The following is a 23,005-nucleotide window of genomic DNA, read 5'->3' as shown; positions in this document are numbered from 1 at the left end:
AGTTAGGGGTAGCAGAGTAAAGGGGGCTGAATACAAATGCACACCACACTTTTCAGATATTTGTAAAAAAATTTTGAAAATGTATAGTTTTCCTTCCACTTCACAATTATTAGCCACTTTGTGTTGGTCTATCACATAAAAACAGGACCCCCTCATGAAGTCTGTTTCTGATTGTTTGGTCAGAGACATTCACACCAGTGGCCTGCTGGAGGTCATTTTGTAGGGCTCTGGCAGTGCTCATCCTCTTCCTCCTTGCACAAAGGAGCAGATACTGGTCCTGCTGATGGGTTAAAAACCTTCTACTGCCCTGTCCAGCTCTCCTAGAGTAACTGCCTGTCTCCTGGAATCTCCTCCATGCTCTTGAGACTGTGCTGGGAGACACAGCAAACCTTCTGACAATGATACGTATTGATGTGCCATCCTGGAGGAGTTGGACTGCCTGTGCAACCTCTGTAGGGTCCAGGTATCGCCTCATGCTACCGGTAGTGACACTGACCCTAGCCAAATGCAAAACTAGTGAATGCACAACTAACAAATTTTAAAATACATTTTACAGCTAGCAAGTGTTTCAGTGTATATTGGATCTGGACAACTATCATAACGCACCAAGTTTTTTACCTTACTGGCATATCAGTAATAAATTTGTGATGGTGTTTCTATGTAATTATTTTATTCTTGCAGTAGTTACCCAAAAGGGGAAGTTCCGCTTTAAGGACTGGTCCCCCACTCCATATGAAGAATTGGCACCTTTGAGGAACGGGTACCCGCTGCCATTTCAGCTCCGACCGCCTAGCTGATCAAAAGTGAAAGTTCTCCTTTCTCCCCTCCCTGCCCACCGTATTCTGGAACATGTAACAGGTCCCATAAGACTGCGGGACCACTCACAATGGGCAGCGCTGCTAGTGCATGTGCCGTGGGTGCACATCTGTGAAGCTCCAAGCTGTCACAGTCAGGTGCCCACACTTAAGATACCGACGCTGGGGACAGAGGACAGTGAGTGAACCCGGCAAGGGTAAACACATCGATGGATTGTGGCACAGGTGAGCGGCTGTGTTTAAAAGTCAATAGATACAGTTTTTGTAGCTACTGGCTTTTTTTTTTTTCCAGAGGACACTGGACAACTGATTTTGTAATTTTGCACAAAACAATATAACAAAAAAAATACACATTTAGTTATCAAATAGATATTTTATTTCATTAGCAGCTTGTACCCAGTGGTGTCAATCATTTAGGTTTATATTCAATACTGTACCAAACCAAAAAATATACAATAAAATCTTTTCCTAAACTTAGAAAATAATTATAAGAAAATGTATTTGTAAAACAATATCATAAATTAACTCTAGAAGTATTACACTGATTTACATGTGAATGCTCCCAATATTTTAAATACAATTGCTAATTAGCTGACCATATGACAATTCTGTGTTGACAAATGATTTGATGCCATACAAAATAGCAATTATACACACAAGCTTAAAAAAAAAAAAAATCAGAAGTTCTATAATGGCTAAAAGAGCAAGAAAATCCACTATGAACAACTTACATTCAATACAGTAATAGAAAGTTTTCAGAGCTATTTAGGGACTTTAAAGGAAAAAAAAAAGAAAAAAAGCAAGGTTAAGAAATACTAGTGGCAAGGCTTTACCTTTGATGTTTCATAAGTGTTCATTTATTTTTTCCTTCGTATTTTATTGATAATAATATTGGACTAGAGTATGTACATCATAGGGGTGAACAAAAATAATAAACTACTATACAAATTATATGCAGTATGGATACCATGATGCATCATGAAAATTGTCCCAAGATAAATCAGTGTTTGTAGATTTTTATGTCACATCAGTATTTCATTCACTCATAAATTCCACCCATTCATTCAATTTATCATATTCCACTTTTCTTACTCACAACTTTGACCCCTATCCTGTAATACAATATTCCTCTTAAACCAACACTACAAGTAAAAACTAAATTCAGTAATAAATAAATTATAAGAACAACTGCTTGCAAGGTTTGAGAGAATGCACTGTTTGACGGAAAAGATATCCATCCACATTAGATTTTGGTCCACTGTAAATCTAAAGGCCTTCTGGTAACACAAGGGTTCCTGGAATGGTAAATCCAAACTCAAGCACAGCCCCCTTCCCCAGTAGAGACCTGAGCAGTATGCTTTGCATGATTTCTTTTATACTTACACTTTTTGAAAGTATTCAAGCAAATCAGGTGAACTGCTGTGTCCTCCTCTTTCTTCTCCTGATGGTGACCAGTCCTCTGATGATGTCGGGAGTTGCACTGACGTGATGTCAGTCCTGCTCTCTACATCAAAGCATTTAGAATGAAGGTTGCCATAGTGACACTCCTCAGGGTTCTCAAACTTCCAGGTTGAATGAAGCTGGCTAAAATGGCAGTTCTAGACTGATGTGAGAGCCTCTTTTATTATTTTATACCCTTCAGGGTGATCATATCAAAAAGGTTGGAGTTGGGCTTTAGGGCCTTTTTAGCCATTACAAACAGTAGACCCACCCAACTGAACATCAATGTAGCAACTGTAACTGGTGGTAATTGTTCTTAAAAATGTATGAAAGAAGGACATCTAGAACTTCCATATTAATATGCAAATTCTTTATTTTAATCACACACCACTAAATCCTGAGAAAAAAGGAACAGTATACATTTTTAACAGCTCTCATCCTCTATAACTATCCGAATCAGAAAATCACATCCAGAAAAATGTTTTTTTTTTTGTTTTTTTTTACAAATATTTTAAGCAGCATACTTTATTACAGTGTATTAACGCTCAGGGGTAAAAAAAAAAAAAAAAAAAAATTGTCCAGGAAAATCCTAGCAGTCACGTAGTTCTTTGGTTGGTAATCTAACTTCTCACAGCTGCAGTTAAGAACTACAGTCTGATCTATTCAGTACACCCAGGCTGGAATTAGAAAATGAAGGAGCAGCAGATAACCTATGATCCCTTTGCTCTCTCATTCTGTCAGCATACAGTATGTGCAAGCAGCAGTGCCTGACTGGCTGAATAGCAAGTGCGTATACTATCTGCATTTAATGTTTTTTATGAAACACATAACTGCACTCAGTTTTGTTTTCATATCTGACTGGAGTTCAGCTCCAAGTCTATGGAACATCTCCAGTAGGGTAGTTGAGGATGATGCTTCCTCTTTCTATAAGGATCTTGGGAAACAACACTTTGGCACAATGGTAAGTATGCCCTATGGCATGGTAAGTCAACTACAGGTCAAATGTTCATGTCCAAGAATACTAAATGTTCTTAGAAGCACCTCACACTGATGTCAAAGGTGATACCATTGACACAAGGCCAAAACCAGGCCAATATTATATATATACATACACACACTGGATTTTCTACTGTGTCTACAGTACGTCTCATACTGAAATTACAATTTGCACAGCAGTAAGCATTTATAGAAAAGTGACAGGATTGCTTTAATCACCCAATTACTTTTGCTTTTCTACCTCCCCGCACTATGTTCAGTGTTCAGAAACAGAAGGAAACAGTGACATTTCTAAAGAAAAAAAGAATTGAAGTATATCCTGCTGGGGCTGTATACATTAAAGTGATCATATTGTTTTGCCCTTTGCGTAAGCAGAATATATATATATATATATATACACACACACGCGCATACATATATACATACTGTATGATTCACTCAAGAAAGCATCACATGTGGCATTTCTCTAAAGTGCATCACCCTTGATGCTTGCATTGCCGCCAGAACAATTCATAATAAAACTTAAGCTGAGCTTTTTTTTTTTTTTTCCTTTATCCACTTTAAACACTTTTGTATCATAATTCGCAACTTTTGGATTTTTCCTTCTTCATTAAATACAACCCAACTTTTGAGTTTTACTAATTAACTGTCAATACAGAGAAGCATGCAGTGTTGAGCAGTGTGATACATTAAAAAGTATTAAGGAGCCTTTGACAGCTAATAATTATATAAAAAAAATATTTACAATATAATTTATATCAGGTAAACCATTTCTCACACACAGCACTCACACCTTTATATCCAGAAAAGAAGGTCAAAAGTGAAGCTTACTTAAAAAATCAATGAACACAAGATATTACATGAATTATTCTTAATGCATTGATCTTAAATTGCAGCAAAAACTTATTGCAACATTGACGAAAAATATTGCTCATCCATAATTATGGCAGTTATAAAAATATGAAGAGCTACAAAAATGCTCCAAACAGAAAAAGACTTTGATTTTTATTTATTTTTCAAGACTGGGTTACCTGTGACTGTACTGAGAAAAATATAGGTTAGAAATGGCAGTCTACATGTTTCTCGCAGTGCAGATTCCACTAAGCTTTCCTAATTTGTATGGTGACTTTTAAAAGGCATTGCCTACATAAAGGAAGTAGTGTTGTATTTTGGCATCAGTATGGGCAACTTCCCATCTGCAGCCAGAATTAAGAGATGGGCTGAGTGTTTTTCCACCATTCAGAAAATGCCTCGTCTGTTTATCAATGAATACAGAGAATTCTACTTTAATCATTTACTATCTGGAAACTGTTGTAACAACGTTCCCGAGTTGTGGATTTGTTATCAAAGAACTGGAAATTCAGGTGTGTAGGGCAATGGATGTCACTTTAATGAATGTGAAGGTGGCAAGAGTGCTTTAGATCTGGGTAACCAAATGTGCATTCATGATGAATAAATGATAAATAGGTTATAGTAATAGGTAAGTGAAGCAACTATTTTCCAATGAAAAAACTTGACCCTAAATGCTAGTCTATAGACAAATGTTTGCCAGCAGTTCCTATACTTCTGCATGTTACATAGCACCTTTCTTGGTTCAGACATGGAAAGGGCTCTAGATGGGAATTTCAGCGTTGAATTTCAGGGCGATGAATGATCCTTTTACTGTCTTCCCAGGAAGACACAGAAGTTAGCAAGTGCCAGCAGTCAGCCGGAAATTCCCTACTTACCCTTAATTTAAGGACATTGCTTTACAAGCAGTAGAGGGCCAATATCTCTCCCATTCCTATATTTTGTTCCTGCTATCTACCTATATTTTCCATACATTTATAGAATATCTGGATTGTTTTTAAATAGTTCAAAATGGCAAAACAAGCTGTTTGTTTGCATTAAGTGGGTTTTGAATTCCCATGCATGTCTATGGGAATGCAAATTCTGCTTAAAGTAGAACTATAAGCAAAACTTTTTTTTTCATTTTGGATAGAGCATGGGAGGGTTATAACCCCTGTCAGATTTTTTTTCCCCCCATTTGTGTCCTATTGCGGAGCTGACAAGCGTTCTAATACATCTCCACTCTATCAAAAACTTAAAAGTACAGGATTTCATTTTTTTTTTTAAATCAGACTTACCTAGGTGGATGCAGCATTGCTCTCATGCTGCACCTGTCCCCCGCTGGCTCTAAGTGCGAGAACTCAGCGATCACATGACCGCTGAGCTCTCACAGCCGCTCTTGATCAGAGCTCTGTCGGTCACCGCTGTGTGCTCTGCACCCGCCCCCCCCACTCTCTAAAGTGCTGGGCTATGGAGGGAGCGACTGGCTCAGGCTGAGGTTGAGCCAGGTGCCACTCCAGACTCTGGGGTGGATCCCGACTTTAAAGTCAGGATCTCTCCTCATCCTGGACTGGCTGAGTGACGTCAGCCAACAGCGCACTTCAGCCTGCTGTCAGCTAAAAACGGGTCACACAGGAGAAGATCCATAGAAGTACAGCAAAGAGTTAAAAAAAAAAAAAAAAAAAGTTTTACCTTTAGTTAGACTTTAAATCAGGACAAACGCTGGTCAAAAAGAGGTCTACTGCAACTGTCAATCAATTCTGAATGATCTCAGAAGAGTTTCATGTGCATATCAGCCTGATGCCATAGGACATAAGCTCCAAACCCGTTGGTGCAGGCCCATAATATCAGCCAGTGTCTCACACAGTTAAAGCGTGTATACAAATCACACTCATTTTAGGAAAGCAGATTTTGGTGTCTTCTCCATACATTTTTATTCAAATCACTCACAGAAATTCGTATTAATACACTGGTGCTGCAGGAATCACACTATATAGACAGAAGTGCAGCTTTGTAGCATTAAGTAATGAAGTAATAGAACTTTAATATGTTTCCCTAATAGAACGTTAATGTATTACATTTAATCTCTTTTTGAGCTACAGTATATTAATATATCTAGCATGAAGTGTATACAATGTACCTGCAAAAATATATACTATTTTTTAATTTCATTAAAGTATTTTATTATTTGCCAACAGCAAATTCTTATATCCAGCTTGTATAAAATACTAATGCTACTTATTAGGACATTTTGATTTCTTTCTTTTCATTTATTCTTTAACATTAAAACAAGATCATTGCACCTCATTAAAACATTTGTGCTTTTTTTCTGTGACAGTATTTATTCTGAGGGCTAATATTGCTTGTCCCATAGTCACTGGGATTTATTTCTGTAATAAAATATTTTGTGATATTACATGAAACAAATTAGACGTTTGTGATATTTTAAAATAGGATATTGCTATATCAAAGGAAATTATAGTGTTCTTAAAAAGGATAAGTGGTTTAAATAACAGAGTTAATCAATGGGAAATTATTTGTTTTTTGCTGGGGAAGGTTTTAAGAGAACCTGTCATCGAAACACAGCAAAGGCATATATTTTGAAAGATTTTATAGTTTAGTGTTTGCTGACATATACTGACATTAACTATATTCTAGGAGCTACTTTTTAATAACAGCCTTTTATTTTATAGGGCACAAATGAATCCATTGAAATGTTCACCCAAAATGTGGATGTGGCTACTGAAAAACATTCTGGCTCTCTACAGCTATCTAAGATTCAAGTAACAAGGTACATTAATTTACCATAACAGAAGTCTAGGCAAATTATGGTGTACTCCTTCCATGACTGATTCACACTCATTTAGATTAAAAAACTGGTAAGGAATCCAGCTGTAAGGGAGTGACACCATTATGGCCTTACCCCAGTTGGGGTGTAAATAGACAGCAGGTGCTGGAACACAATAACACCCATAGGAAGCACAGTATCAGGGCTGCATAGACTTTGTTTTTAACTGCTTTATTAGGTCTTGTGAATGTATTCACTAAATTTGTCAACTGAGCGCTAAAGAGAATTTCTTATTTGTTATCAGTTTGAAGATATAAGCGCCCCCGCCATGAATTTCTTCTAGGACACAATACAATAGTATTTTAAGGGCACTTCAAACAGATACAGTACTTAGAGCAATACAACAAAAATTGGACTAAAGGATCAGAGAGTTAAATTGCATGTCTAACAACCAACTTAAATGGTGCTCATCAACATATTTTTAATACATAGCTCAAAAATAGCAATATTAGCAACACATTATATATATATATTTATATACACACACACATACACACATATGCACACATATGCACACACATACACAGTGACCACATAAGTGGGTGTTCTTTGGTAAAAGGTCAGTAGCTTAAAACTGATATTTTAGTAGATACTGGAGCAGGGTTTCTCAAACAAAGTTCCTCCAGATGCTGCTAGGGGTTTCTTGAGCAATTTATGCCGCTCAGATAAGTTTCCAATGACACCATATAGATCTTTTTAGCTATCTGTAAGGGGGTAATTCTTCCCAATGTTCACAAGTGTAATGAGTATTCTTGCCACTGACCATCACAATATTGTATCATGGGTTGTAGGGGTTCCCTGAGACCTCAAAGTTATTTCAAGGGTTTCTCTGTGTTGAAAAGGTTGAGAAAGGCTGTACTTGAGTTAAAACACCCATTTTTTATTTTAAGTTTTGAGGACCTTATTATTAAGATCTCTGCACACCTTCTGTAGCCATTATGAGCGATTCCCCCTCTCTCGCTTTAAAATTTTGTTTTAAATTATGGTTAATTCAAAATGAGAATTGGAATGCCAAAACCTCCCAGGAAGACAGAAACAGGGTTGGAAATGATAGAATTATGACCAACCAAGTTCCATCTATAACTAAAATATCACTTTGGGTGGACTGACACTTTAAGTTCAAATATTCCTGTTTGGCATCTTGCAAAATTCTAAAACTATCACAGAGTCAGAGGTGGGATCATTTCAATTGTATTGCTATTCATATTTTATACTGAGAGACCAATGAATGCCCGGCTCCAGAACTAATTACTTGTCAGCTTATATCTTTTAAGAACCCCAGGAAAATGCCATCTCCAGAAAATGTCCAAGTTTTGCCCATCTGCTACAACTAATAGAAATTCAATGATGGTGTCAAGCTCTCCTATCATATTTTGGGAGATACCAACTACTGTGTGCAAATCTCATCATGACATCTTCGTGGGGTATAATTTACAGGCAGGTAAAGCAAAACACTAGTTCTTACTTCAAACTGAGATCTCCTTTCTGGTTCCAGTATACCTTTGAAAAGTCACCCCTTTCAAGGTCTATGGATAATTATAATTTTAATATAAGGCTTTAACGCAGATATATAGATATAAAAGGAAAGTAAAAAAGGAGATGTTGCTTATAGCATCAAACTCTTCATTCACCAAAACAAAATGTATACACAGATAAGCCCTAATTAGCTAAGGTCCTGTTGACTAAGATCATGTGCTCCTATTACAATCATATTTAATCAACAAGAGCGATTTTGTTGGCCACTAAAAAACTATACTATAGAAACAGATTAAAGAGACTCTGTCAGTATTTTAAAATCAAAGGCTAGCCTGCAAAAGAAAGGGTGTAATGTATGACCCCTCTTTGTGTGCTGTGGTGCCTTTACCCTTTTGTAGGGGCTGGAGGAAGGAATCCAAGAGCACACTTGAAAGTGTGCTTGGTGCTAAAGACGGAGGAGATCAACGGTATGGGTGGAGGGAGGGGTAAGTATTTTCTTTGTAGGCATACATTTGCTTTTAAAATAGTGATGAAATCACTTTGAAGCAATAATGAAATTTGCCAACTGCCACACATTTTAGAGAAAAATGGTCTGGTCACCAACTAACGAACAGCCCTGGACTGATGTTCTTTTTTTAGAAGTAGTTGGCTGTTTATATACTCACTAACAGTTTATTACACATCAGAAACATTTTGCAATCCAGAGCAGTCTATTTTTGAAACTGTAACAAGAAAGTACTGCCAAAATTTATACTTTTGCCAAGATTTATCTATTTCTGTGTTATGCATTTATTTAAACTCAAAGACATGGTGGAATTTTATTTTTCATCAGCATCCTTTTATTGTGACTTGAATTATAAAGTATTTTATAAGAGTGAATTGTATAAAGCTGGAAGAAGGGATGTAAGACATCCCAAAAGCTTGAATCTTTAAAAACGTTAAAGTGTTACTAAACCAATGACCCTGCATTCCCGATATCCAATTTTCACAGTACAGAGAACGTGTGATTATTTTATGAAATATAAACTGCTAATTACCTTTTCTTATCAGCAGTATAGTGACATCTATCAGTGCCCAGCCGAGCACTGGTTAATCTTGCAGAAGGAGTTTTCATTCGCCTCTAACTGCCCTATGAAGCTGCATAACCCCTGACCCTGTGTTTGGACAGCGCCGATTGGCTCTGTGCCGAGCACCCTCCTGACCTCAAGATAAAATGTCTAGCAATACACACCAAACAGAGCATGTGCAGACTTGCACCTGCTGCTTTTAACTATGGCAGATGGATTGGAGACAGCAAAATAGGGGGAAAACAGAATCAAACAGCTTTTTTCTTTTTTTTTTTTTTTTACACAATGCGGATAATTAACCCCTTAGGTTCCACAGTGAGTATAACAAGCATGCATTACTGCATATACAGACTGATTTTACTGTTGTGGGTTTAGTAACACTTTAAGTTAGCCAGTAAAAGGTATCACTTACACTCCAAACTTTCTGCAAGGAGATAAAACTGATATTACAGTTATAGAGATGCCGGTATGCAGAATCACCCACTGGCCTACTGTATATCACAAGGACCATGTCCTTGCTTCACACCGGCTATCTATATCCTATAGTTGTCCAGAAGAGACAATGAAGGCCACAAGTGGCTTTTCCCAGTATCTGTATTACTAATACTATCACCCCTACCCCCTTTGGAAGAGTTATGCCCTCACTTAGCAGCTGCAAGGGCATAAACATACAATGGCACCATGACCAGCATTTAGTACAGTATACAGTGTGGAAGCATGCAGCAAGAACAAAGCAAATTCTCTGTAGTCACTTTACTGACATGTCCATTTAATATAAGCTGCTGGTGACTTAACTTGCATTCGCCTACAACTGAAATGCGCTTTTACAGTGGCGTGACTATTTAAAAATGCCTTAACATTATTTGTAATATGGCCTTTTCACATAAAGTTTGTCAGTATAATAAAAAAATAACATATAATTATAGTAAAAGCAGAAATGTAACCATATTTGTTGAATAGTTTGTACCATAAATTGCTTCTATACAAGTACAATTATAGTTTTTATCAAAACACAACTTCCAAAAACTTAAATACAAATAGTGAAACTTATTGCATGATTTCTACAAAGCTAGATCTTTTTTGGCACTATTCAAACCATTAACATGTACAGAATATAATGTTATATAATGTTTTCTACTGGGATACTCCATGTTTCATTGGAGCATAGCTTCGAAAAATACAGTGGCTTTTCTCAATAGTGGTTGAACAGAACCAAGTAGGATTGTATACTTCCATCAGGAACAACGTAATAAGGCAAAATAAGGTATTCTCTAGTATTCATGTGATTATACAAATTTCTCTACAATTGTATACACCTCTGGACAAATAATATGACATATATTATATACACATTCTGTATGTACATAAATTTAAAACTATTTACAGAGGTTTAAAGTGCCACTAATGTGCTAATCTTTCGGACAGTTTTCTGTACTTTGCAGACGTCCCTTAAGTTGGAGATGAATTATATCAACTGCAATGCAAGGGTTGCACTAATCCATCTTTGTAAACACGGAGAATGGCTTCACAAACAAACTTGTATTGACTCTAAAAAATAAATAAAAAACATGATGAATACATTAGCAATCTATCAAATAATTAGCCTATGCAATTGTAATATTTAACTGTAAATTATTTTTCTAGCGATTCAGCAAGGCTTCTACATATACACACATATATTCCATCTTGCATACAGCCCTGTATCCATACTGCCCCGTCCACATACATTAATGTACTTAAGGTGCTCATATACTGCAAAAACTAGGATTACTAATAAAAATAAAAATTAAAAGTGAAAAGTTCAACTTGTTCAGCATATTCTGTGATAAGTTTCAACAGGAAAATCTTGTGAAGTCACCTGTAGAGGCATTCCTTACTGGAATGATCAGACCTCTAAATTATAGGAGATCAATCCTGAATAAAGAAATCCAAAAGGCTTTTGACTGTAGGATCTCTTTATGCTAGATTGACCTCCTAAGCACATTAAAGCGGTAGTAAACTATAACCCTTTGAGGACCATAAGATTACGGAACGCCAAAAGAATCAATTTTTTGTTTTTAAAGTTCTTATACTTCAGTTGCTGTAACTAAGCCATTTCATGAAATAATTGGCAAAAAGCTAGATCCATTTGTTGATAAGAACTAATATTTTGACTCAAACCAAAAAAAAAAAAGTATTTTAAGTTCTTAATCAGATGATACAGGCAATTAAAAACATGGGACAAATACGTCCCTTGGTCCTCAAAAGGTTAAACAAAAAACGTTTCCCCTGCAAGGCAAAGGCATAATGTGCACATTATGAAAGACGTACCTTAAAACAAAGCCCTCCAGTGGCATACTGTTACAGAAGCTTCCACCTTCAGTCAGTCTTCTTTTCGGGTTCACGGGCTGCGGCCGCTTGAATGGCTGAGCCGCGATGATGTCTCGGCCACAGCACACAGCTCCGAAGGAACGGCACGGGTATACCGTTTCTTCACATACGCCGGTGACGTCACCAGCTTCTGCTCGATAGAATATCTCCTAAACAGTGCACGTTTAGGAGATATTCATTTTACCTACAAGTCAGCTTTATAATAAGCTGAACTGTAGGTAAAAATAAAGGAGAGTCTACTACCACTTTAAGCACATTAATGTATATGAATTTTGGTGATGAATTGCGGGATACTGTATGAATTTTTGCATTTAAAGAGACAGTATATTGTTTGCACTTCCCATTTTCCCAGCTTGGAAGTTTCACCTATTTGGAGCTGAAGTTGATAAATCAATAAATATGTGATCAATTCATCAGAGGATTTTACCCTGTTCATAACCAGGCCATTTTTTGCGATTTGGCACTGTGCTACTTTAACTGGTAATTTCGCAGTCATGCAACACTGTACCCAAATTAAAGTTATATAAAAAAAATTTCCAACAAATTAAGCTTTCTTTTGGTGGTATTTGATCACCACTAGGTTTTTTATTTTCTATTATATAAACAAAAAAGACAGAAATCTTTGAAAAAAAAGCTATTTTTTTTTACTTTCTGCTATAAAACATCCAATTAAAAAAATGTAAAAATCCAATTTCTTCATTTTTCTTGAAGTTTAGTCCAAACTGTATTCTGCTACATGTCTTTAGGAAAACAAAAATCCCAAAGGGTGTATATTAATTGGTTTTTGTGAAAGGTAGAACATCTACAAACTGTGGGATACATGTTGGATTTTTTTTTTAATTTTTTTAATACTAGTGATGGCAGTGGTCAGCGACTTATAGTGGGACTGTGATAGTGCGGAGGGCAATCTGACACTAACTGAAACTGGGTGGGAACTGACTAAATGACACGGACATCTCCAGTGACACTAATACAGTGATCAGCGCTAATAACATACACTGTCACTGTACTAATATCACTGGCCAGGAAGGGGTTAACATTCAGGGGCAATCAAAGGGTTAACTGTGTGCCTAACAAGGTGTGATATGTTTATGGTGTGGCATTTTCACTAAGCAATGTCCTGGTTTATACTCCCTACAGGGAAAAAAAACTGCACATTTACTAACACGGAGCTCTCTCCTGTCATTTGGTCTGCCGATCAACAGGTCTCGGCCATAAATCATTGGCCAGGACCGCTGATCGGCATGTACGGCAGCAAATAGCAACATAGCCAGGGTGATATGCGTGTGTGCCCCCTACCCAAAAGGGCCAGATTACCTGCATGTATGCAATCTGGCGCAGGAGAGCTGCCGGTCTGCAGTATTTTTGCTGTGGCCTGGCCGGCAACTGGTTATTGATGTATTTTTGATATTTATGCACCTTATAATTTAAAGAGACAGCGCACTCACTGACTATTTTCCAGGTATTAGGTATTCCAATATTGAGTTGCAACCTTTTCTTTTTTGATCAGATAAGCACAGATAGTAATGTTTGCTATTTTGATATATTACAATTACTGGATGAACCCTAAAAGATATTATACTGGAATGTCTGAGTAAGTTATCTGATGATCTTAAAGGATAAGTTCACCTTTAGAAAATGTTCCACCTGTATTTTTCTTCCCCACAGCCACTGTCACATTCATAATTGGTATGGCTGTGCGCGGCTCCATCTGCACAGCCACATCATACATTCACAGAGATCTGTAAATTAATAAATTACAAGTCTCATCTGCCACCGAGGCAGATGGCTTGTAGCTCTCAATAGACTAGCGCACTTGTATTCCATTGAAATCTCCTCCAGCTTTCGAACTAAAAGCCCTACACAGGTACGGGCAGAAAGCTCCTGGACATGTCTGCAGGAGCGTGACATTGCACCCATGATCCACTGATTGCAGATGCAATTCTTTGCAGGCTCTTGTGGGAAAAATAATAAATGCACATTTTTTTCCAGCAAAAATATTTGTATTCATTAATTTTACCTTAAAGGTGAACTTTAATGCATGCATCCTTGTGACTTATTTGAATGCTGCGTTGCTTGGACATGATTATATATTCTGTCACATTCTTCGTGAATGTGAATATTTTGAAAAAATAAAGAACATATATATAAAAAAAACCAGCAGCTACTTCATATTATTATATTTTGTATACAGTATTCCATATGCAGTTTAATTTTTTTGGATAAAAAAAATTATTAATAATAATCAATGCAGAGGGAAGGAATAATTAATAGCTCCACGCCTATTACACTAATCAGGTGCTTTTTTAATAGTGCATAATCTTGTGAATAATTATGAGCTTCAGAAGAAGTATTGGTTGGCCATTTGTTGACTGAAAGTGGGGTAAATTTGTGTATTCTCATTTCAAAAATGTCAAGGAAATGGTAAGTATTAGTTTGAAAAACTTAATGAAATATGCACAGTAAATGCTGGTGCATTTTGATAGTCTATGTTTTATAAAAATTTAAAAAGAAATCCAAGGAGCAAAAGAAGCTATAAGCATTAGTAGTACATAAATTGGTATTTTCATGTGAGAGAAGGAGAAGCGGCTTCTAGCTGCTTCATTGAAAGACATACAGGAGATCGCTTCTTGTCACCGCTGCATAGATCATTCCTGATCGTTCTGTTTCCTTCCCCCCCACGCTGTGTGCTCCTTAGTCCCAGTCTCCTATTGGTGTGGATAGGGGGAGGGGCTGGGCACTAAGGAGCACACAGTGGGGGGGGGGGAAGAGAAACGTAATGATCAGGTATGATCTGTGCAGCGGTGACAAGCAGCGATCTCCTGTATGTGTTTCAATGTAACAGCTGGAAGCCGCTCTCCTCCTCTCCCTCCCATGGCTTCCAGCTGCTTTTTTGAAGAAGGAGGGAGGAGAAGGAGAGGTTGGATCTGTTCTGCCTTCCCCTGTGCCCGCCAACAATCCAGTCCGTGCAGCTTCATAGGATATATGGGCGGGAAATTGAACACAGAACAGCCAACAGCTCTGATGCTTCTGAATGAGCATGTGAGTCCGACCGACCTACCTTCCTTCCACCCCTCCCTTTCCTTCATTCTGCATAAAATATTTAACAGTGCCATTTCATGAGATAATTTATGAGGGTGTGTTTAGGGGCTGAATTAGGGATGGGGTAGGTTAGGGGTTGGGTGGAGCAACTGGTGGCGAGTAACTCTTAAGTCCTGGCTAGTAGCTCATTTTGAGCCCTGATATATTCTATTTATGTATGTCAAGTGTAAACTTTTTTTTTTTCTCACTTTGGTTAAAGTGGGGAAGGGTTAGAACCTCTGTCAACGTTTTACTATTGTGTTTCCCCTCACTATTACTCTGACAAATTTTATCATCTCTGTTTTCTGTACTGGAAACAATAGTCACAGAGGGAAAAAGAGATGAAGCGAAATGGGTACATGTGTTCTAGTGACAACAGATTTAGGGAGGTTATCCAATATCTTTGGAGACATTGCCTCCTTCCTGATGTGGCTTTTGGACAGAAGTGAAATCTCCCCAAATGGAAAACACAGCAAAAAGAAACATGACGGGTGTCCTAGTTATTTCCTTATTTATCCGAAATAAAAAAGAACGTTTTAGCTATACACACACACATTATCAGCTTTGCAATTGAAGCATGTACAATGTGCAGAATATGGGTGATGTTTTCTTCAAAAGGGCAATACACTGTACATATTTTTTATATACATTGTATATACAGTATATTCTTTATCTTTGTAATAACTCAATACAGTTTGTAAACAGCTGTTTTTATATATTACAATGAAGGAATCATCTGTATATCAGATGAATACAAAGTTCTTACTAACCGATGTCTGAACCATCATAGGCCGCTGGTCTCTCATCTGCCTCACAATATCCAAAGGATACACGGGTTGGTTTTGTTCAATCAGACACATTGCTGTTTCCATGGTAATCAGAACACCAGTACGTCCTATACCAGCACTGTAAAAAGAAATGCAGTATAACTTTCCTAAGGTGCATACATCTTTAATCAAAGCTTTCGTTTCCTTATACATGGCAGCAGAGCCTCAGGGCTGCACCAACAGCTGTGAAAAGAAACTCAGACATTTTGTTCTCACTGAGAATTTCCAAAAGAATAATACCAAAATACTCAAGTGTTCAAGACATATGAAAAGAATGTGAACTTTAATACTGTGGATTGCAAGTTAGAGCTGGTTTGTTTTGAACCAGTAGATTAACCAATTCAGGACTGGTGGTCATATACTCATTATGGATTTGACCAATATTACATTGCAGCCTCAGTTGGTCTCATAATGCAAACAACCTTGTGACTAGCTCTAACAAGACGGCAAGAGTGAATTTTGTACATTTTGCAAAGTTACACTGAATAATCGCTGCAAATTGGCAGCTGAATTCCCTGTATTACTGACTTCTAGTTTTAAACTGGGAATTCAGCTGTCAAGCTGACGGTGAGACATGGGGGGGCACAGGATCATGAATAGCAGCAAAAAAGTTTATAAATGTCACTGAGGGTTCAGTCAAGTCCCCATAGATGTTTCTATGAACTACAAGGTCTTTAGATTAATCCTTTATACATAGATAAGTGGGAAAAAAACAAACAGTATTCTCATAAAAAACAAACCCTATATTAAAGAATAGTTTCATACAAAACTACAAATGTCATTTTTTTGGTAGGATTTGGTCAGTAACAGCTCACACATAATGGTTAGTGTTTAGTCCTGTCTCTTTGATGAAGCTGATCAAGACCTTGAGAACAAGACAGGTACCCAATTTTCATGAACTACTAATTGCACAAAAATCTTTGTTGCCGCATTGCCACTGATTCCACTCTTACTAACTGTCTGTGCTTCCTACATTAATAATTGTTTAACCCCTGAGCTGAACTTGAACTAAGTACTTTTGCTGCTGTATGTTTTGATATGGTGCGGATTGAACTCGCTTCTAAAGGATAGTAATATAAATGTGAGATAAATTAGGTCAGCACTAGGAGATATAAAGCTGGTCATACATGTGAATTTCAGCCGGTTCCTAGTGAACCTGCTATAATCTGCTCAATGGGTGGTCATTCCAACCTGCTCTGTTCGACAGCTCTCAGAATATAAATAGCCAAGCAGGGTTATTCATCCATCTGCACTGCTGTGCTAGGACAGAGAAACCTGTTATATTTTATTTGCTCAGCCCCCAGGCTGAACAAGAGATTTATGACAGTATACAGTTGCAAGAAAAAGTATGTGAACCCCTTGGGATTACATGGAGTTTTGCATGAATTGGGCATAAAATGTGCTCTGAACGTCATCTAAGTCACAACAATAAAAGAACACAGTCTGCTGAACATAATACTACACAAACATTAGATGTTGCCATGGTTTAATTGCACATAACATGTAAACATTCACAGAGCAGGGAGGAAAAGGTATGTGAGGCCCTAGTTTAATGACTTCTCCCAGAGCTAATTGGAGCCAGGAGTGAGCCAACCTTGACTCCAATCAGTGTGATGATATTGGATGTGTTGCTGACAGCTGTCCTGCCCTTAAAAAACACACACCTGTTTTGGGTTTACTGGTTTCAAGAAGCACTGTCTGATGTGAACCATGCCTCGCAGAAAAGAGCTCTCAGAAGACCTACGATCAAGAATTGTTGACCTGCATGAAGCTGGAAAGGGTTACAAAAGTATCTCCAAAAGCCTTGATGTTCATGTGTCCATGGTAAGACAGACCATCTACAAATGGAGAAAGTTTAGCACTGTTGCTACTCTCCCTAGGCATGGTCGTCCTGTAAAAATGACTGCAAGAGCACAGCGCAGAATGCTGCATGAGGTAAAGAAGAATCCCAGAGTGTCAGCTAAAGACCTACAGAAATCTCTGGCACATGCTAACATTTTTGTTGACACATCTACAATAAGGAAAACATTAAACAAGAATGGAGTACATGGGAGGACACCACGGAGGAAGCCATTGCTGTCCAAAAAGAATATTGCAGCACGTTTGAAGTTTGCAAAAGAGCACCTGGATGTTCCACAGCACTACTGGCAAAATATACTGTGGACAGAGGAAACCAAGATTGAGTTGTTTGGGAAGAACACACAACACTATGTGTGGAGAAAAAAAGGCACAGCACACAGACATTAAAACCTGATCCCCACTGTAAAACATGGCGGAGGGAGCATCATGGTTTGGGGCTGCTTTGCTGCCTCAAGGCCTGGATGGATTGTTTTAATTGATGGGAAAATGAATTCCAGAGTTTATCAAGACATTTTGCAGGAAAACGTACGACCATCTGTCCGCCAACTGAAGCTCCGCAGAGGATGGGTGATGCAACAGGACAATGACCCAAAGCATACAAGTAATTCAACAAAACAATGGCTGCAACAGCACAGAATACGCCTTCTGGAGTGGCCCAGTCAGAGTCCTGACCTCAACCCGATTGAAATGCTGTGGCATGACCTTAAGAGAACGATTCACACCAGACATCCCAAGAATATTGCTACACTGAAAGAGTTTTGTGAAGAGGAGTGGTCCAAAATTACTCCAGATCGTTGTGCAGGTCTGATCTGCAACTACAGGAAACGTTTGGTTGAGGTTATTGCTACCAAAGGAGGGTCAACCAGTTATTAAGTCCAAAGGTTCACATACTTTTTCCTCCCTGCACTGTGAATGTTTACATGTTATGTGCAATTAAACCATGGCAACATCTGTTTGTGTACTATTATGTTCAGCAGACTGTGTTCTTCTATTGTTGTGATTTAGATGACGTTCAGAGCACATTTTATGCTCTAAGAGTCACTTTTGAGGGTCAGGGACTTGCAAAATCAGATTGGACAATCTTTAAATTATCCAAACTGCGCATGTTTAAACCCTTTTATTTTTACTCCTGCCTAGGTCTGTTTTACGATACATTTTCTGTAAATATGTCTTGCATGGTTTTTCTTTTTAGTAAACAATATTTAAAAATCATTAAGCTGAATCTTTGAATATTCTAACCAAAACTTAACAACTCTGTCTTAAAGAGCATGTACCTAGCTATTTGAGACCTAGCAGGAAGGAAAAAAAAACCATAACATTTTGAATGCACAATACGGAGCATGTGATGTAAAAACGGAAACTACATGAAAAGGTACAAGGTATTTGCTAAAAAGGTCACTTTGACCACCACAGCTTTCTCCATTATTCTAGAACAGGGGTCTCCAAACTTTCTGAACAAAGGGCCAGTTTTCTGGTCTGACATTAAGGGGGCCAGACTCTGACCAGTGGGAGTGCAAAATGCAGCAGAAATAGTGCCCAATCATTGGTGTCAGTAGAAGGAATAGCGCCTTATTATTGGTATCAGTGAGAGGAACATTGGTGTCAGTGGAAGGAATGGTTCCCCAACACTGGTACCAAGGAAAGAAAAATTTCCCCAATACTGATGTCAGTGGAAGGACCAGGCCCCAACATTGGTGTCAGTGGCAGGAATAGTGCACCATTGATGGTATAAGTGGGAGGAAAAGTGCCCCGTCTTTAGTGTTAGTGGGAGTAAATAGTGCTCTATATTTTATATCAGTGGATGGAATTATGATCCATTGTGGATGTCAGTGGTAGGAATAGGACCCCATTGATGGTACCAGCGGGAGGAAAAGTGCACCATCTTTAGTGTTATTGGAAGCAATAGTGTTCTGTAGTTTATATCAGTGGGAGAAATCATGTCCCAATGTTGGTGTTAGTGGGAGGAATAGTGCCCCAAAGGCCAGATAAAGACAATCAAGGGGCCGCATCTGGCCCCTGGGCCGAAGTTTGGAGACCACTGTTCTAGGAGGAGACAGAAATGCCAGATCACTGAATGATAATTAGCTTTAAGGAGTCACAGGCATTTTGAGGTGCATCCCAAGATAAGGCAAATGGAAGTCAAAGGAGAACGTAGCATACTATAGTATTTTTGAAAGAACAGAAACTTAGAGCTTTACATTTAGCCTATGAAAAGACCTGAAACAGAAACAAAATTACCACAGGAAGATATTTAGGTTCAGTAAAGGTATCTTCTGACAATATACCCAGTGCATTGTAATAGCCTGCTAACTTTATTTGATAAACAATCTAGAGATTAAATAGCTAGAACAAATGATTGTGCTTCAAGGGAACAACCATGCCCAGTGTGTGAGGCAGATCAGATTAGGTTTGAAGTTAAAATATTTCACATATGCTTGTCAGTGGCATTAGAGAGCCTGGCCCAACAGAAGAAAATGATTACAATAGTCCTCAAAGCAACCTGGAGGAAAGATTGTGGGAGTAGAATATCTACCTAGGGTGCACAAGTCTACAAATATCATCACTGTTTTCATGACTTGTGACAAATCCCACTTGGTATTTTGTAGATAGAATAGGCCTAAGCTGAACTCACATGCCAATATTTAGGAAATTGTCAGATTTCAAAATTAAATCTTTATATATAACATGTTATATATACATCATTTTGACCAGTTAGTTAGTGTTTTCTGTGATGGGTAGCATGCTACTCACAGCTGTGAAAGAATCGTTATCAATCATGCCTTGAAGATTCAGAATACAACTTTGGACTAAGTATTTGCCGGCGTATAAGACGACTGGGCGTATAAGACGACCCCCCTACTTTTCCTGCTAAAATGTAGTGTTTGGGCTATACGCGCCGTATAAGACTACCCCTCTTCCAATGCACACCAGTGGGAGGAATAGTGCCCCATCATTGATGTCAGTGGGAGGAATAGTGCCCCATCATTGGTGTCAGTGGGAGGAATAGTGCCCCATCATTGGTATCAGTGGCAGGAATGGTGCCCCATCATTGGTATCAGTGGCAGGAATGGTGCCCCATCATTGGTATCAGTGGCAGGAATAGTGCCCCATCATTGGTATCAGTGGCAGGAATAGTGCCCCATCATTGGTGTCAGTGGGAGGAATGGTGTCCCATCATTGGTGTCAGTGAGGGGTGGAATAGTGCCCCATCGTTGGTGTCAGTGGGGGGGGGGGAATAGTGCCCCATCGTTGGTGTCAGTGGGGGGGGGGGAATAGTGCCCCATCGTTGGTGTCAGTGGGGGGGAGGAATAGTGCCCCATCGTTGGTGTCAGTGGGAGGAATAGTGCCCCATCGTTGGTATCAGTGGGAGGAATAGTGCCCCATCATTGGTATCAGTGACACCAATGATGGGGCACTATTCCTCCCACTGAGACTTGCTGACCCTGTTCTCGTATGGTGCTGCTGCAGCCAGCATATGTGGTTGCAGCAGCACCTCTACACAGAACACTTACCTGCTGCTCCGGCACTCAATTTTCGCGGGGCCGCTCGGCTCCGCCCCCTCGCCGGTGATTGGCCGCCTGTGTGCCTTTCCTGAGCTACAGTTCTGGCGGCCAATCACCGGTGAGGAGGCGGAGCCGAGCAGCCGCACGAACATCCAGTGGCCGAACTGAAGGAGACGCCGCGCTTCCTGGACCGGATCGTCGTGGGACTGGATCCAGGTAAGAGACATCAGCCCCTGCAAACCCCTGTACTTAATGCCGCAGCCCCCCTAACATGTGTACCGGCGTATAAGACGACCCCCGACTTTTGAGAAGATTTTCAAGGGTCAAAAAGTCGTCTTATACGCCGGCAAATACGGTATGTAAGAAACCATCTAACACACGTAATATGTTGCAGTAAAAAATTTTACTTAGGTTGCTTTTGAGACTTTAGCGACCTCATGGACTCCTGCAAAGTTTCTAAAGTGATTTAACTGTCCAGGAGCACTGTGTGAGGGCTTATTATTAAAGAAGGGCCTTTCTGCCTGTATCACACACAACTGATTTAAAGATAAAAATGTATACTGTTTATGCTTGTAAATGTTTTGGGTTGCAATTTAAAATGACCATATTTGAGCTTGAGTTGGGTGGGTTTAAAAGAAGTTAGGTAAATATGTAGTCCGTCTTGAATGGCATGCTATCATGGGGTTGGGATTGTTTTCCTTTAAAGTGTATGCAAACTCAATGAACGTCTCTTATTTCCTCCCATTTTGGACTCTTGAATATAACATGAAAAGTATTTTGTTATATTGATAAGTGCAATGTTATCTCAAACAATGCCATCAGGAAGTGTTTTTATGTTATAGAGAAGAAGAGGTGCTCTATAGTCCTAACACACTTCCTTTCCTAGGATGACAACAGATTTATACATTGCCTTCATACCCCTTGAAATTTTCCACATTTTGTCATGTTACAACCAAAAACATAAATGTATTTTATTGGGATTTTATGTGATAGATTAACACAATGTGGCACAGAATTATGAAGTGGAAGGAAAATGATAAATGGTTTTCAAAATATGTTTACAAATAAACATCTGAAAAGTGTGGCGTGCATTTGTATTCAGCCCTCCTTAGTCAATACTTTGTAGAACCATCTTTCACTGCAATTACAACTGCAAGTCTATTTGGGTATGTCTCTACCAGCTTTGCACGTCTACAGAGTGAAATTTTAGCCCATTTTTCTTTGCAAGAAAGCTCAAGCTCTGTCAGACTGGATGGAAAGCATTTGTGAACAGCAATTTTCAAGTCTTGCCACAGATTCTCAATTGGATTTTGGTCTGGATTTTGATTGAGCCATTCTAACAAATGAATATGCTTTGATCTAATCCAGTTCATTGCAGCTCTGGCTGCATGTTTAGGGTCGTTGTCCTGCTGGAAGGCGAATCTCCAACCCAGTCTCAAGTCTTTTGCAGAGTAACAGGTTTTCTTCTAAGATTGCCCTGTATTTGGCTCCATCTGTCTTCCCATCAACTTTGACCAGCTTCCCTGTCCCTGCTGAAGAAAAGCATCCCCACAACATGATGCTGCCACCATTATGTTTCACGGTGGAGATGGTGTGTTCAGAGTGATGTGCAGTGTTAGTTTTTTGCAAAAAGTTAAATTTTGGTCTCATTGGACCAGAGTACCTTCTTCCATACATTTGCTGTGTCCCCCACATGGCTTCTCGCAAACTACAAACGGGGCTTCTTATGGCTCTCTTTCAACAAGGGCTTTCTTCTTGCCTCTCTTCCACAAAGGCCATATTTGTGGAGTGCACAACTAATAGTTGTCCAGTGAACAGATTCTCCCACCTGAGCTGTGGATTTCTGCAGCTCCTAAAGAGTTACCATGGGCCTCTTGGCTGCTTCTCTGATTAA

General features: G+C 38.8%; 1 protein-coding gene across 1 annotated transcript in view; it reads right to left on the bottom strand.

The window, feature by feature from the left end:
• Positions 1–1,168: 1,168 nt before the first annotated feature.
• Positions 1,169–23,005, bottom strand: part of PTPN3 (protein tyrosine phosphatase non-receptor type 3) — a 235,213-nt gene continuing 213,376 nt past the window's right edge. The window contains exons 26-27 of the mRNA XM_089689065.1: positions 15,692–15,827; positions 1,169–11,018 (exon numbers count right to left, since the gene is read on the bottom strand). Of these exons, the coding sequence (XP_089545191.1) occupies positions 10,941–11,018; positions 15,692–15,827 (214 nt within the window). The 3' untranslated portion in view covers positions 1,169–10,940. The remainder of the gene's footprint in view (positions 11,019–15,691; positions 15,828–23,005) is intronic.

This window comes from Staurois parvus, unplaced genomic scaffold, assembly GCF_062004578.1.
Source record: "Staurois parvus isolate SC_StPar_1 unplaced genomic scaffold, SC_StPar_1.0 ptg000468l, whole genome shotgun sequence".
Lineage (NCBI taxonomy): Eukaryota > Metazoa > Chordata > Amphibia > Anura > Ranidae > Staurois > Staurois parvus.
Note: the sequence above shows the minus strand (reverse complement) of the source record. Positions and strands in the feature narration are given on the sequence as shown.